We start from the raw sequence: 14,223 nt of genomic DNA on the forward strand, positions 1-14,223 counted from the left end.
CAGCATAGCCTTCAACTCCAGAATGTTGATTGAGAGGGAATACTCCTGATTCGACCAGATACCCTGAAATTGTAAGTGAAGGGCTACGGCCCCCCACCCCCACAGGCTGGAGTCTGTGGTCACTATGATCTAGGACAACAGGGCATAAGCCCTGCCTACCACCAGGTGGTCCTGGACCAACCACCACTGAACTGACACCCTAGCTTTGGGTGACAACTGGATCATTTCCCATTCCAAATGCAGGTGGGATCCCGACCACTTTGTTAAGACGTTCCACTAGAAGTAGCAGAAATTGAATTGTTTGTAAGGAATTGTCTCGATACCATTTTTCCTAGGAGTCGCATACATAGGTGGATGGATGATCTCGACAGGCCAGAACCTGTGTAGTTATGTTCTGCCATGATCGGGTCTTGTCCTCCGGGAGGAATACTTTCTGTTTTCTGTTGTCCATGATGAGTCCCAGGTAGGTCATCCACTGGCAGGAGATCAACTGTGATTTGTGCAGGTTTATTAACCAACCATGGTGCAACAGGATCTTGATGGTAAGTGCCAGGTGCTGTTGTAACAGATGAGCTGATGTGGCCTTGATAAGGAGGTCCTCCAAATAGGATATTATTTTTGCCCCTCGGAACAAACACATGCTGCCATTACTGACATTTTTGGCGCTCTGGAGAGGCCGAAGGGGAGTGCTCGGAATTGGTAGTGAGCCAATCACAACATAAATCTGAGAAGGGACTGATGTGCCTCCTAAATGGGGACGTGAAGATAGGCGTCTTGAATATCTATTGATGCCACAAATTTGTCTGCTTTCAGTCAGTTTATTATGGACCTGAGGGAATCCATGTGAAACCTTGCCACCCTCAGGTGTAGGTTTAACATCTTTAAAATGGGATCGGAATGAGCCATCCAGCATGAGGACAGGAAAAACCGTTCTGGTTTCCGGCAGAAAGAAGAGAGGCAATACAGAGCAGCATTGCCTGTTTTCTTTCTGGGTCGCGAGGCATGGTGGTTGCACAGAACCGACAGGTTTATCATGTACCCCCTCGTCATGATCCCACGAATCCAATGGTCCTCGGAGGATGCTGTCCACTGATCTTTGAACAGACGCAGTTATCCCCCCCTCCTGCCACTGCGAGGAGGGGTGGATGACAGTCAGGCTGCCGGTTGTTCTGGAAGCTTGGGTGAAGGGCGCCTCGTAGAGTAGGAGGACCTACCTCAGTGAGAGAGTCCCTTGTCAGTCCGCTGTTCCTGGCACTGGAATTGTAGTGTGGCGAGCTAAGCGTACCACCAGAGTGTCGACCTTTGGGACCTGTTTCCAATGGGCAAGGTCCTATTCCTCTAAGAGGTACAGTGCAAGAAATCTCCGTGGGATACTAAACTTTCGGTCCAGCTGTTTCCAAGCAGGTTCCGTGATTTCTGTTAGCTCCACTGATGGTGGAAAACGGATCGCATGTCTTCTCATTTTTCTGAAAAGTCCATTATCATCAGAAGTTTTGGGTTTGTCAAAATCCAGAAGGTCCAGGGCGTACCAATACCAGGTTGTCAATGCCCTGATATCTGGGAGATTCTTCCAGGTCCATGACCTGTGCAGAATCGGAGTCATAAATGAGCTTACCTTCCTCTTTTGATGATCTCTTAGAATCAGAGAGGGACAGGAGAGGATTTGCAGACCAGTGTAGTTTGTTTCTTGACTGTATGGGTCTTGGTGAGTCAAAGAAACTTTTTTAACCGATCTAGGCCGCTGACCAAGGATGAGGACCAAGCCGAATCTCCATAAGGAGAGCATACGTTAGCGAGAGAGGATGATGGACCAGTCTGTCATAATTCAGTCACTGGTATCCTGACTGTCATAACCGCTGGTATCTCTGCTGGCTTAGTAAACAGCTGAACCAATATAGCAACCGATTGCGCCAGAGAAGATGCCCAAGCCGGTTCCTCCGGTAGGGGTGGTACAATAATCTGGGCCTGCACCCTATACTAATTTATGACATGCAGTCAAAAGTAGTATCTTGTTATAAGCTTTTGTTTGATATGAGATAAGTTTTGTAAGTGGAATTCTATATAGTATGCTACTTGCACAACAGTTACTAATATACCCCTAACTTTCTAGTAAATGGAGTATAGAAGTATAGAATATATCTTTTTGGCACTTAGCCTTCCGACAGGCTAAGACAGGTCTGCAGGAGAGGAGTCTGTCAGCATTGTCTCCAGTATCAGGCTGAGGAGACTCTGGTGTCTTCCCGGGCAGTCTTTGGCGCGAATAGGAAGAGTCCAAGAGTCTAAGCTGAGGTGGGGGAGCTCTATATGCATTAGCTCCATCCGAGTCTTTCCTGTTCCTGTAATATGAATCGATAGCTGTGGCCTCTTATTTTAGTAAGCCCACAGCGATTTCTTGTTCCCACATTGATTTCCTGATGAATTATGCTGGTATCCAAGTTCCCCCCTCCTTTTTCTGAGGGAGGAACTTGGTATCTTCCAGCAAGATGACGGCCACCATCGCTCCTATTACCGCCGCTCTCTGACTCTGGCATGTTGGGAACGGTCAGTGTGACAGCGGCCCTCCAGTTCTCACTGTAGGACAGCTGTAGTGCAGCTGCATTAACAGGAGTGTGCTCTCCCTCTCTAGAGCATATACCTGTAGTTTAGGAAATAAAAACGGTTTTAAAAAGGAATAAAAGAATAAAATAAAGGAAACACTATACCAGCAGAAAAAGTAAGCCCAACTCCCTTGGGCACTTAAGGTAAACTGAGGCATTACAGGTTGTTGTAGAGTACAGTGGTCTGTCAGCATTGATACATTTAACAAGTTAACTAGTTAAGTGACAAATTCACGCTCCCCTCATACAACCCATGGCAGCAGTGTCCAGCAGATAGAATGAAAGAGAAACAAGGATTAACAAATGGACCCCTTAGTCACTGTCTACTGAGATAGATTTAGCCTCTGTAGCGGTGGGACAAAGGTTACCCCATGAAAACTCAATACAAAATTTGAGATCCATCAGTGAGTTCCAATTACTGCTACAGACTGGATGACACAGTTTGATTCCAATTTGTGACATTCCTACTTTGTTTGCGGAGGGGACTGTACTTTGTGTGCATCTCTATTTGCGCTAACCTTCCCAGCTACATCATGTGAGGAGTCCAATGTTACTTGGCTCTGTAACAAAGTGTCTGATTCAAACAGGGGAAGAAGTGCATGACGTCCTTCTGTTACATATTTTGATCTTTATTTCTTTTTATTATTTTTCTTTCAGTTGCCACCAAATGAGATTCACTTCATAAAACCCAAAGAAAGACAGACTATGCACCCTCGATGCAGTAGATAGCAGAAGAGTAATGCTTCCTCCTATGCCCTTCATGTGATCTGCGTGCTTTTTTGCAGTACAGTGATTGCTAAGCTGGTTGCCTGATCCAATTGAACTTGCATTTGACGTTTTTAAGAAAATTGAACCATGCACATCTATGAAGTCCTTACTTTCAATTGTTAAATGTAGGAAAACAAAAAAGGCATAACATTTCATAAACTGGATACAGATAATGAGGATGGTCATGCAATTGTACCCCAAAACTAGTATGTACTGCTTCTGCGTTAAAGGTCACATTGTTGTGCCCACTAATGTAAGTTATGCTACATTAAAAGCTCTTCTATTTTTACAACATGTTGCTAGCCGTGCTCCTACTGTTTTACAGACAAAGCTGATGTCACTGTAGTGGTTCTGAATTTCTTTTTCCAGCTAGTAAAACGAGTCTTTCAATGGAAAATACTGCTTTCTTCTGCCATGTACTTGGCATTGCTGTTATTTTAAATGACCCCTTAAGTGTCATTACGCATTATATGGATTTCCATTACCGTGTGTATAAAAACTCCCCAGCAGCTGCAGCCAGTGGCCTGTATGTAGTATACACAAACTGGTACAAGGTTTCACAGTCTTCAGTGGTAAACAGATCTTCACAATTCCTGCAAGAAGAAAGACCAGTTTCTATTCTGTGAGATTCCATTTTAATTCAACACAACAGAGACCAATTAAATCATTGTGTGATGACACAAAGTGATTCTTCAGTTTGTTCAAAGGATTCATAGTCTGTGCTGCTGGCAGTGCCAACCGGACAAGTCTCTGGTACTTAGGAATATTGTAATCCTCAATTGACATTCTCGCTGAAATGTCAGTAGGACCAAAATATGTTACATTACAATATGCAAACAATAATCAATATGATTTTAGGAGTTATTAAGTAGAAAATGCTTGGCTTACTATTGAGAAGTCCAACAATGCTACATTGCTTTTACAGTTTTGTAAATCCATCAACCATAAATTCATCAGTAGCTGAAACTTTTCTTCACAAATGATGTCTCATTTGGGTGTAATACGCTATCACCATGTAAATACAGTTTCTAAAGACAGTTTGCTATATATTCTCAATGCACCAATCACTAGGAGAACATAGGACCAAAATGTTATTACCACTTATATAACTATAATATTATTATAATAATACCTAATACTTAATGTAAAAAGTAAGAAGAGATATTGATATTACATCCAGCATAAAGAACTAGACACTTGATACTGGTCACCATTAAAAAAAACGTCCCTATTCAGCGACAGATACTTGGGGGGAAAAAAAGCTTATGGACAATAGGCTGAATAAGGGGCTAATGACAGATAATACACACTTTATCAAAAAAGACAGGTATGAGACTGGGTTGCTGTTTTTGAACCTTTGTCATCCATTTTTATTTGTGTAACATAATACTGTATTTTGGTGTTTGCAAAATGTCCTTTTTACATCATTTTCCAAACTTTTATTTGAATTTTTTTTTTTTTTATTAGGACCTTGAAGATTTTGTCATCTTCCCCTTTTAATCATGATTCCATGTCTCTATCTATTCTTACTAGGAATGCTTTACAAGAGAGGCATATTTTAAGGGGGCATTTAATACCCATTAGCACTTAGAATGAGCTATGCAGTGCACTTACACATCCGGTGTAAGGTGTCTGGCAGTTCTGCAACACCATGGAGAAGTAAAGTCATTATCATCACATGATGAGATTCTGTTGGCTGTTGGGGAGTCATTAATAACCACAGTGTAAAGTGGAGACAATGACATGATTTTGCACTGGTGCATCTATATGGTCCAGCAGTACACATCAAAGTATATGCCTACTGTATGGAATAATATGAAGAGGCACATTGTGCAAAAGTATAAATGGTACATCAAAAGTCCAGCTTCCCACGATTTTAAAACTCACAGTACTGCTCAGTTTAGTCTCATTTGTGGCATGTTTGTAGTTTTGCAGTTTTTAATTACATTGTTTGATGTGTGGCTAAAACATGCCTCTGGAAAGGCGCACCTGGAGAGCTAAGGAGTGGAAATTGCTGTGCCCTCTTCACCCCCTTATATCATGTCAATTATCTCGAATAAGATCCACAAATTGAGATCTTAGTTTTGCACTGCAAGCAAATAAATTACAGAAGTTAAATTTGATTTAAATTTACATAGCACATTAACATATGTATTGTGATATTTCCATTTAGTACACAGTAAAATTACATTTTGATCATAATTAGATGCTTATTAACATTGGCACAAATGAGGCATGGTAGCATCCAATGTCAGGACACTGTGCACCCCATTTGAAATACACTGGCAAAATGTGTCCTGAAATCTTCATAAAAATGTTGCCAACTTTGCAACTTGGTTTATATGCAATAATGATATTGTAACCCACTAAATTATGTTACCCTATTTTAGGGGGGAATTCAATTCCCCCCGAAGTACCGCTGCGTAAAAACTATTACCGTTATTATGGTAATATTAACCCGGCTTTCTGCTCGCAGCTCAGGGCAAAAAGCCGGCGTTAAATCTACCGCAATAACAGTATTTACGTGCACTATTACCGTAATAACGGTAATAGTGCGCATTCAATTGGCCGCGTTACTTTTTCAAGTAACGCAGCCAATTGAATGACCCCATAGGACTTTATTTGTAAATTTAAAAAAATATTAAACATTCAGTATACACTTCCATTATTTAATTAGTAATGTCCTTTATTTACAAAAAGTTACATATATTAGTTAAAGTTGTTTTGGTAAATTTCTAAAAGTCTTGGACCCACCAATTTCCCAGTGTCATTGGCTTGCTCTTTAGCACCCTCCTCCTGATTTTAAGCTAGCTCCAACTGATTGTACCATTTGTCTGGATTTTGTTTTAGTTAACTGTATGTATTGCATTTAGTTGTTTTTCATTTATTTATGTTATGTCTACATACCTTGCAAATACACTTCTGTATTTATAGTTCCAAATGCTGTCTATTTTATTGCATAGAGAATTTATATTGTAAGTGAACAGATACTTATTTAACTTCAATATATCATAGTACTCTCTACTGTGAAAGAATGAAAGCACTATTGGAACCCTGTATTGACATCCTTGCAAGAGCAGAATAAATACAGGTGATATGATGCACTCTAGTGGCAGATATTAAATTTGCAAGTAACAATAGCCCATAATAATTTACACCATAAATACAAATTGCTGTAAATAAAAGTGCTACTTATAAGTAATAATCCACAAATAAGTATTCAAAAGTCCTCACACTTTGACAGAAAATGTTGTGAATGCTATTAGTAGCTCCTTTATAAAAAAAAAAAAATGGTTGTTTTTTTATTAAAGCCAATTGGAATTTTTGGTTTACTGTACCCCCAACAGGTCACGTTTTGAATATATTGTGTGTGACAACATAAGTACAAGTACAGAGTAATCATCTATACATTATCTGTGAAAATACTGAAAAACATGACATGTTGGCATGTCAGGAAAGGGTTGCAAATATAGGCTTAGTTCAATAATCCCTATAAAAAAATATTGAAGAAAGAACAAAGGGTTTAAATAAATACCAACTGTCATTTATGAGATACATTATGACATAGTTGCATTTTAGAGAAGTGTTGAAAAATTACTTTTCATTTCAGGCAAATATAATGTTCCTAAAGTCTTTTTTTTGGTGAGCTACAAGGTAACCACCAGACTGGGCTCAGGAATAATATTGGGTGATACCAATATACCAACAAGTTATTTTTTGATGTACTGGTTTAATTGGAAAGTGAAAATTATAAAACAAGGATCAAGTTAATCAGGCAAAAAGAACAATATAAGCATAATATATATGACATAAAATATGTACTTTGCCATGTGTACAAGAAGTCTCATAGCTTGCACAGACACCTCATGATCTTTGTCCAGGGTCATTGAAACAATGCGATCCTAGGAAATATGAAAAAAATAATAATAATTTTTTGCATATATGCAAAACTAAAAAGAAACTAAGTGTTATTCAATACAGAAATAATATCATTTTATGGCCTTTCCTGGTGAATCCAGCCAGTTTCAGGGCTTACACTGCTGCCAACCAAGATAGAATGTTGATGGCACATAACAACTGGCCTGGTACATTAGTAAACTGCCAGTATGTTATTTCCTTTAAATATGAATGACCAATACCAAGAAAGAAAGACAGAAGTAAAAGTAGAAGAGAAAAGTAAATATAGAAACTAACTTACTAGGCATGTAGAATAAATTAGGGGTTGAGGAAAATGTGGTATAGACAAGGGAAAGCATACAGATGGCACCGACATAGTAAGGTATCAGAAGGACTTAACCGATTAAGGTTGAATGAGTACATAACAACTGGTGGAAGGATTTGTCAAATGGGATTGAATAATATGGACGGAATTCAATTAGCCGCAAAGTGTCTCCGGAACGTCCATGAGATACTTCGCGGTGTGATTTCTGCAAAATCTCAGCTCACTTTTCCTCGCACCCCATAGAGCTGCAAAGAAAAATGAGCAGATATTTTTACCATATTTGCCGGCAATATGTGCGGTGCGACATCCGCGCACCTCATCGCCGGCAACTGAATTCCCTCTTATGTTTGAAGAAATCTGTGATCCCAAAATCGTTATTTGCTGGAACCATGTCACACAAACTTATTTACCTTAAACCTTGTAGTAAAAAGATCCATTTTGGAAACAAGATGATTTTTCTCATAAAGTCCTTGTAGAGCAATGAGACTTTTTAGGCGCACTTCCGGGATCTAAAATTAACAATGAAGAGCAATAAGAAAGAAAATATCTAGTATAACATGTTTTTATGCAACGCACAAAACTGTGAGACAATGTAAGTAAATACCACTATATGCACTAGTGAATCCGTCAGTTAATCAACCTCCCCGGAATAATCCCCTGTGCTGGAGTAGGGAGAGGCTTCACACGCTTGCTTCTTAGCAATCTATCATGGCTGCAGTTGCATACTTTCTCACACAAATCTTATGTTGAGCGATTGATAATCTACAACATTTACCGATCTCTGGGTTATAATATTTGAAAAGACAATGTATAGAATCACTGCTCCATGCAAAACAGTACAATCAACAGAATGTGAAATGACTTCAAGATTAAAATAGCAAATCATGGAAAACAGCAGAATCTTTACCCCCTTCTTAACACAGGTGCACATACAATGGGCTGAGGGATGTAAATTTAAGTTTCCTCAATATGGCAGCCGCACACGCAGCATGTGGCCCCATACACAGAACCCAGCTAATGATGACAAACTTGGGTTCCAGGAAACTCTCTCTGAATATTTTTACGTATGGCTCCTGACCACCAGATCACGATACACCATGCTCAAAGTGAGCACTATGTATAACGCAATGGAGAAGTGTGTCACAGAAAATCTTGTGATATCACAATAGTGAGGACATCAGACATTTCATAGAGGTGCAAGAAAGATCTATCCGACAGGTTATGTATCAATCATACCTTAGATTGCATAAACATAAATGGTATCCTTATACTCAGCATAGTCAATTCATTTAACTTTTCAAGGTTTAACTAAGTGGTTTAAAAGTAACTGTGGGAAGGATCATAAAAAGAATATTTACCTGTTTAAACTGTGGTATGCACTTCAAAACACATTTATTTATCTATGCTACCAAAAGAAAATCCTGTCTGTATGTAAACACATAAAACAGTTAAAAATTACTTCTAACTTAAACAAACACATAGAAAAACTGTGAACTGTGGTGTGGTGTGGTCACAAACATATACAATCTCCCAGTCAGTAACACATAAAAATATGTTTTTATCATCCAAAATATCTCTACAACTGAGGAAGGCACTGTGTATAATTTAAACAGACTATCTACCTAAGATTGTGAACTGTCATGTTTCGGACCATCTTCACCCTTTAATATTTGTTTGTTTTTAGTATGTAATAACTATATATCTCTTACATATAAATGTAAAACGCAGTAAACTGTTGGCACTTTAGAAATACTGGATAATAATAATATAACAGATGACACAGCATATCGGAGTATGTGGTCTACAATAGTGATATCACTTATACATAACAGGGACTCATATTTGACTAGTTTATCATACAACAGTAATTTAAAATCTACTTTTTCTAACTTTGTTGACTAAAATTCCAATTATCTTACTCAGCAACAATGAATGAAGGAACAAATCTGGACATCACTGACTCACACAATTCCAGAAACACCGTGCTTTATAAACCCACCTTATCATACAGCATCCACCCAACATACTTTAAGCAACTGTCATTCAAATAAGTGTGTGGGTACATTTTCATCCATATACCCATTTCTTCTATGCACAATGCCCTGATTTCAGGAACCACATCCCTACAAAACAGAAATGGAAACAACAATGTATAAAATGTTCATTAACATACTCTATGCACTTGCACATAACCATATATTATAGAATCAACCACTAGGTCATTCCACATCAAATCAAGACTGACCATTTCAAATTGTAATAATAAATGCTGCCATGAGTGTAAATAAAACCCCCAAATCTTAGGCTGATCTGTACACTGGTTTTGAAGTTATATACCTTTAAAGTTGCACTTTTTGACTAAATATTTGCTGTTAACGTTTTTTCAAATTACATTTGTAGCTCACGTGATTGAACTAGAATAATGTAAAAAAAGCACAGGAATAACAATTACATATATCTCCTCTTAAAAACTATGAGTAATGATGAATCTGAAGCAGAAAGAACCTCAAAAACAAGGAATACATATGATTCTTAGGGGGGTATTCAATTGTTCCTCCGGGCGCCGCCGGAACGAGCGCGTTTAAACTATTACCGTTTATACGGTAATATTGCGCGTAATTACCGTTCATACAGTAATTTACTCGCTCAATTTCAGCTCGCTGCTCAGGGAGCTGCGAGCTGAAATTGAGCGAGTAATTACCGTATAAACGGTAATAGTTTTAACGCGCTCGTTCCGGCGGCGCCTGGAGGAACAATTGAATACCCCCCTTAGATAGGGATATCCTCACTTGAAAAAATAATGAGGTAAAAAAAAGACACAAATGAATCATGTGACACAGATAGGCAGGGCTTGTATTTTGTTTAGCAAGCACGGATCAATCACATAAAGTATGCTTAGGAGAGTTGGAGTAACAAGACTAAATACTATATTATTACTATACATTAATATATGATTGGACTAAAATAATTTTTTTCATCTCAGGACCATATCTGACTTTTACGGCCATGAAAGTAAAATTTCTGACATTCCATAGCAGCTTTCTTAAAAAGTACAGTAATACTTCCAGTATGTTACAGACCGCTCAAGTCCCTTTCACATATTTAGGGCGGTGTCCTGATGGGATCTGATACAGTCATTTTAGTTACTGAACTCTGGCCTTTCCCCTATGTATGAATCAACTAACCCCACACACTGCATTTCTGCAAGGCAAGTCTTCTAGACTGTCAGTCATTGTCTATGTTTAATTAGAGAAGAACCTCTCTCCTAACATGGCAACTTCCTGCAGAGAGATTAAATATAATATAGTGGATATTAATAGATAAGTATAAACCCTTCAGTTATTTAAGGTATATTATTTGGTTCATAATACATAGCCATTGATTAGCCATATATTAATGTCAAATAGTGGCTTAACTTGCCCTTTACATAGGATGCTAGATATTGTTTTATTTCTAACAAACCTAACTGACTTATATAGATATATAAATTGATATAAAATATTGGTAACCTATTTTGATCTCCACTGTGATGGTTAGAAATTAATCTATGAAGGTAATTAGAAAGATTCATCCCAACACAGCATTATTTGTCATGCTGTAAATATGAGCCAAGGTTTCTGGCCGGACATCACGAAGGATTCCCACCAGGCTCCACCGACACTTCACTTTGAATTGATTCGCCCCAATATAGTATACACCATATGATTGCAAAGGGTCATTTATGAAGAGCAAGCCATACACAGAGCTGAGCATCTACATAAGAACAACTGTAATGACTAACTGGTGGATGTAGCCATAGACATTGAGTACATTAATGATTCATATACATATCCAATGTGCATGCTCATGGTGGATATAAAGGCGGTGCTCCAAAAAATATTTTGCACAAGTAAAAATTGTACCACTTAAACGTCATCTACTTTTACCTTTAGCAAGCCTCTCCATGATTAATTCAAACTCTATCTTTCTCTTAAAAAAATTAAAATGTAGTATTAGGTAGAGTTAAATCCTGAATTTGAGTTACCTCTGAGGCGCAGTATGCCAGAACCACTGGGTTCCCCCAACAGTGTTGCACCATCTTATGTATACTAGAACTGCTCACTTGACTGAAACAAGTATCTGTATTTTTGATACCCCTCCCTGGTGTACTTACAATTCACGTGTACGGTCAAGGACACCGGAAAGACATAACAGAACCACCGCCTATTAGAACAAGGGAAAGCAGTAGCAGGAGTAAACAGAAGAGCAGCACAGGAATGTTGAATGTTTCAGTGGACCCAGTAGGAATGCATTCCTATATGAGAAATCACCATTCCTGACAGCTCACTTACATATCTTGTGAATATGTTTCGCATTTTAAGGCACACTTTTGTGACAGCCCCCTTTGAAGATTTGCAATGTGCCTATAGTTTGTAATTGAACATAACTGGTAATCATTTTCTTGTTATTGTATGCCAGAAATATGAGAATGTCCACAAGAATGCAAAAATAATTTCATAATTATGTGTGAATGTTGTAGATAAATGGCGGTTTACAACAGTCATTATCAATTTATGTAAAAGTTTTTCACAAGACACATTCCCTATATCACTCAGACACATATAGACCAGTCCTGATCTGGGAATAAATAAGTAATCTGTAATCATTACTTACCGGTACCGTTGCAAAAATGTCCCTTTGAATAGTGCATCCATCATATCTTCTATCTCACAATGTTTTTGTTGCAGCTGAGCAAAAGCAACACAGTAGTATTTAGTAACAATTACAATATTATAAAAAATCCAGTAACAGCAACATATAAATTACCATTATAATAAGTGATGGTTATAGATTTATAAATTCCTGTAAATAATATCTATATAAAGGGTGAATTTTGATGTCACATCTTATAAATCAGTAAGTTTGCTTGTTATAAGTTCAGTGCTCATCAGGAAACCATGTGTATTAGGGAAGAGCATCCTCAACTACAAACTATTACAGATAATTGAAGTTAGCTCAGAGATCCATAACATAAAAGAACTTGGCCGACGACCTTATGTCTTTAAATGATCACGGAGCGACTCATCGTCTTATACATAAAGTTTACGATAGCGGGTTATATCATTTTGTAATACAAGTCTTGACCTTGGAAATAAATCAGGGTTGCATTTCAAGCACAGATATTTAGAGAGGGATCGTGCTAGAGCTAGGTAAGATCAGTGATATAGCACTGCAATGGGATTTTACCTAGTAGTGAATTGAGAATAGTACATTAAAAAATACATATATAAAAACACAGAATTGTTATAATTGGCCCAGCTAGTTTTTCCCATTTGTCTTATTGATGGTTATTTTGAGGATAGACCTGTGTTTATCTGATAGACATTTAAACTCCTTTACATGTATTATTATAACCTCAACTGCTGGAATCTTTCCCCAGGCATCTACTACCACTTTTTATGATATAATATTATCTAACATTATATAAAACAGAAATACGGCATACAGTATCCTACCTTTTTCCTTTTTTTGTCAAGCTGTTCAAGTCGTAGGTTGGTCCTTTTCAAACACACTCGTTCATTCTCTACCTTGTATAGTCTCTCGGAGTTGTCTATGCTGATATCCAGATTTAGTCTAACTCTTACAAGCGCAGTTAGCAGTTTTACAGCTGAAGGGAATAGAAGAGTGAAAAACCGCCACAGTGAACAACAGCTCGCCCTCCAATCCTATGAACAGTTTGCTTTTTCTGACCAATCTCATGAAGTGTCCATCTTTCCTTATGTTGTCTTTTCTTTAAGTTAATGTTGCATTTATAATGGAAAACAAAATCACCTATTTCCAGCACATTGACTGATCATTGTGACAGGTTACATAGCATGTATATTGCCCATTTTCTGTACAGTAATTTCTCTTTACAAAAAATGGCTATTTACTTTACACATATAGAGGGAAATTCAATTGGTCGCGTTACTGTAAAATGTAATGCGTCCTGTGCATTATTACCGTTATTACGGTAATAGTGCGCTTAAATACCGTTATTACAGTATATGCAGCTCTGTGTTAAATTACCGTAATAACAGTAATAGGTTTAACGCTGCTCTACTTCGGGGGGGTTTGAATTCCACCCATAAAGGGGGATCTGCTGCCAGAGCCTCACTCCATGTAGTCCTGCAAGCCTTTCCAGTAATTACGGTACAGGAATCTCCGCTCATTTTGCTCACACCTCATAGAGGTATGAGCAAAATTTAGTAAAGATTTCTGGCCGGACATCACTGAGGAGCCCCGTCAGGCTCCACCGACACTTCACTTTGAATTGACTCTCCCCCATAGAATCGGGAAGAAAAAATCTGTTATCCAACTAGTCTGCCCATTTCTGCATATTATGCCCTCCTTCACTTTTTTAAGATATTGGGACGCAGGTCCTACCCGGAAGCGCAAAATGTGTTTTTCCTTACTGTGCTGTTACTTATCTCCCTGTTGCTCCTCTCTACGGCTGGAAAGGAGTAATGGGGGGGATGGGGAGAGATATAGCCATAGTGAGGGCAGGTTAACGCTTGTTACATACTATGTAAAGTTGGAAGCAGCCGCATATATGCCTTTGGGTATCATAACTATTGCAGATGCTTCTTCCTCTGGTGCAAGATCCGTGCTGATGAA

At 38.3% G+C, this 14,223-nt stretch overlaps 1 protein-coding gene across 3 annotated transcripts in view; it reads right to left on the reverse strand.

Moving 5' to 3' along the window:
- LOC142141515 (cohesin subunit SA-2-like) overlaps positions 1–14,223 on the reverse strand; it is a 101,648-nt gene that overhangs the window by 65,103 nt on the left and 22,322 nt on the right. For all 3 annotated transcript variants that reach the window (XM_075200066.1, XM_075200065.1, XM_075200067.1), the window contains exons 9-14: positions 13,083–13,234; positions 12,241–12,314; positions 9,587–9,710; positions 7,998–8,096; positions 7,188–7,267; positions 3,851–3,958 (exon numbers count right to left, since the gene is read on the reverse strand). In XM_075200066.1, the coding sequence (XP_075056167.1) occupies positions 3,851–3,958; positions 7,188–7,267; positions 7,998–8,096; positions 9,587–9,710; positions 12,241–12,314; positions 13,083–13,234 (637 nt within the window). The remainder of the gene's footprint in view (positions 1–3,850; positions 3,959–7,187; positions 7,268–7,997; positions 8,097–9,586; positions 9,711–12,240; positions 12,315–13,082; positions 13,235–14,223) is intronic.

The sequence above is a fragment of the Mixophyes fleayi genome, chromosome 2 (assembly GCF_038048845.1).
Source record: "Mixophyes fleayi isolate aMixFle1 chromosome 2, aMixFle1.hap1, whole genome shotgun sequence".
NCBI classification, from domain to species: domain Eukaryota; kingdom Metazoa; phylum Chordata; class Amphibia; order Anura; family Limnodynastidae; genus Mixophyes; species Mixophyes fleayi.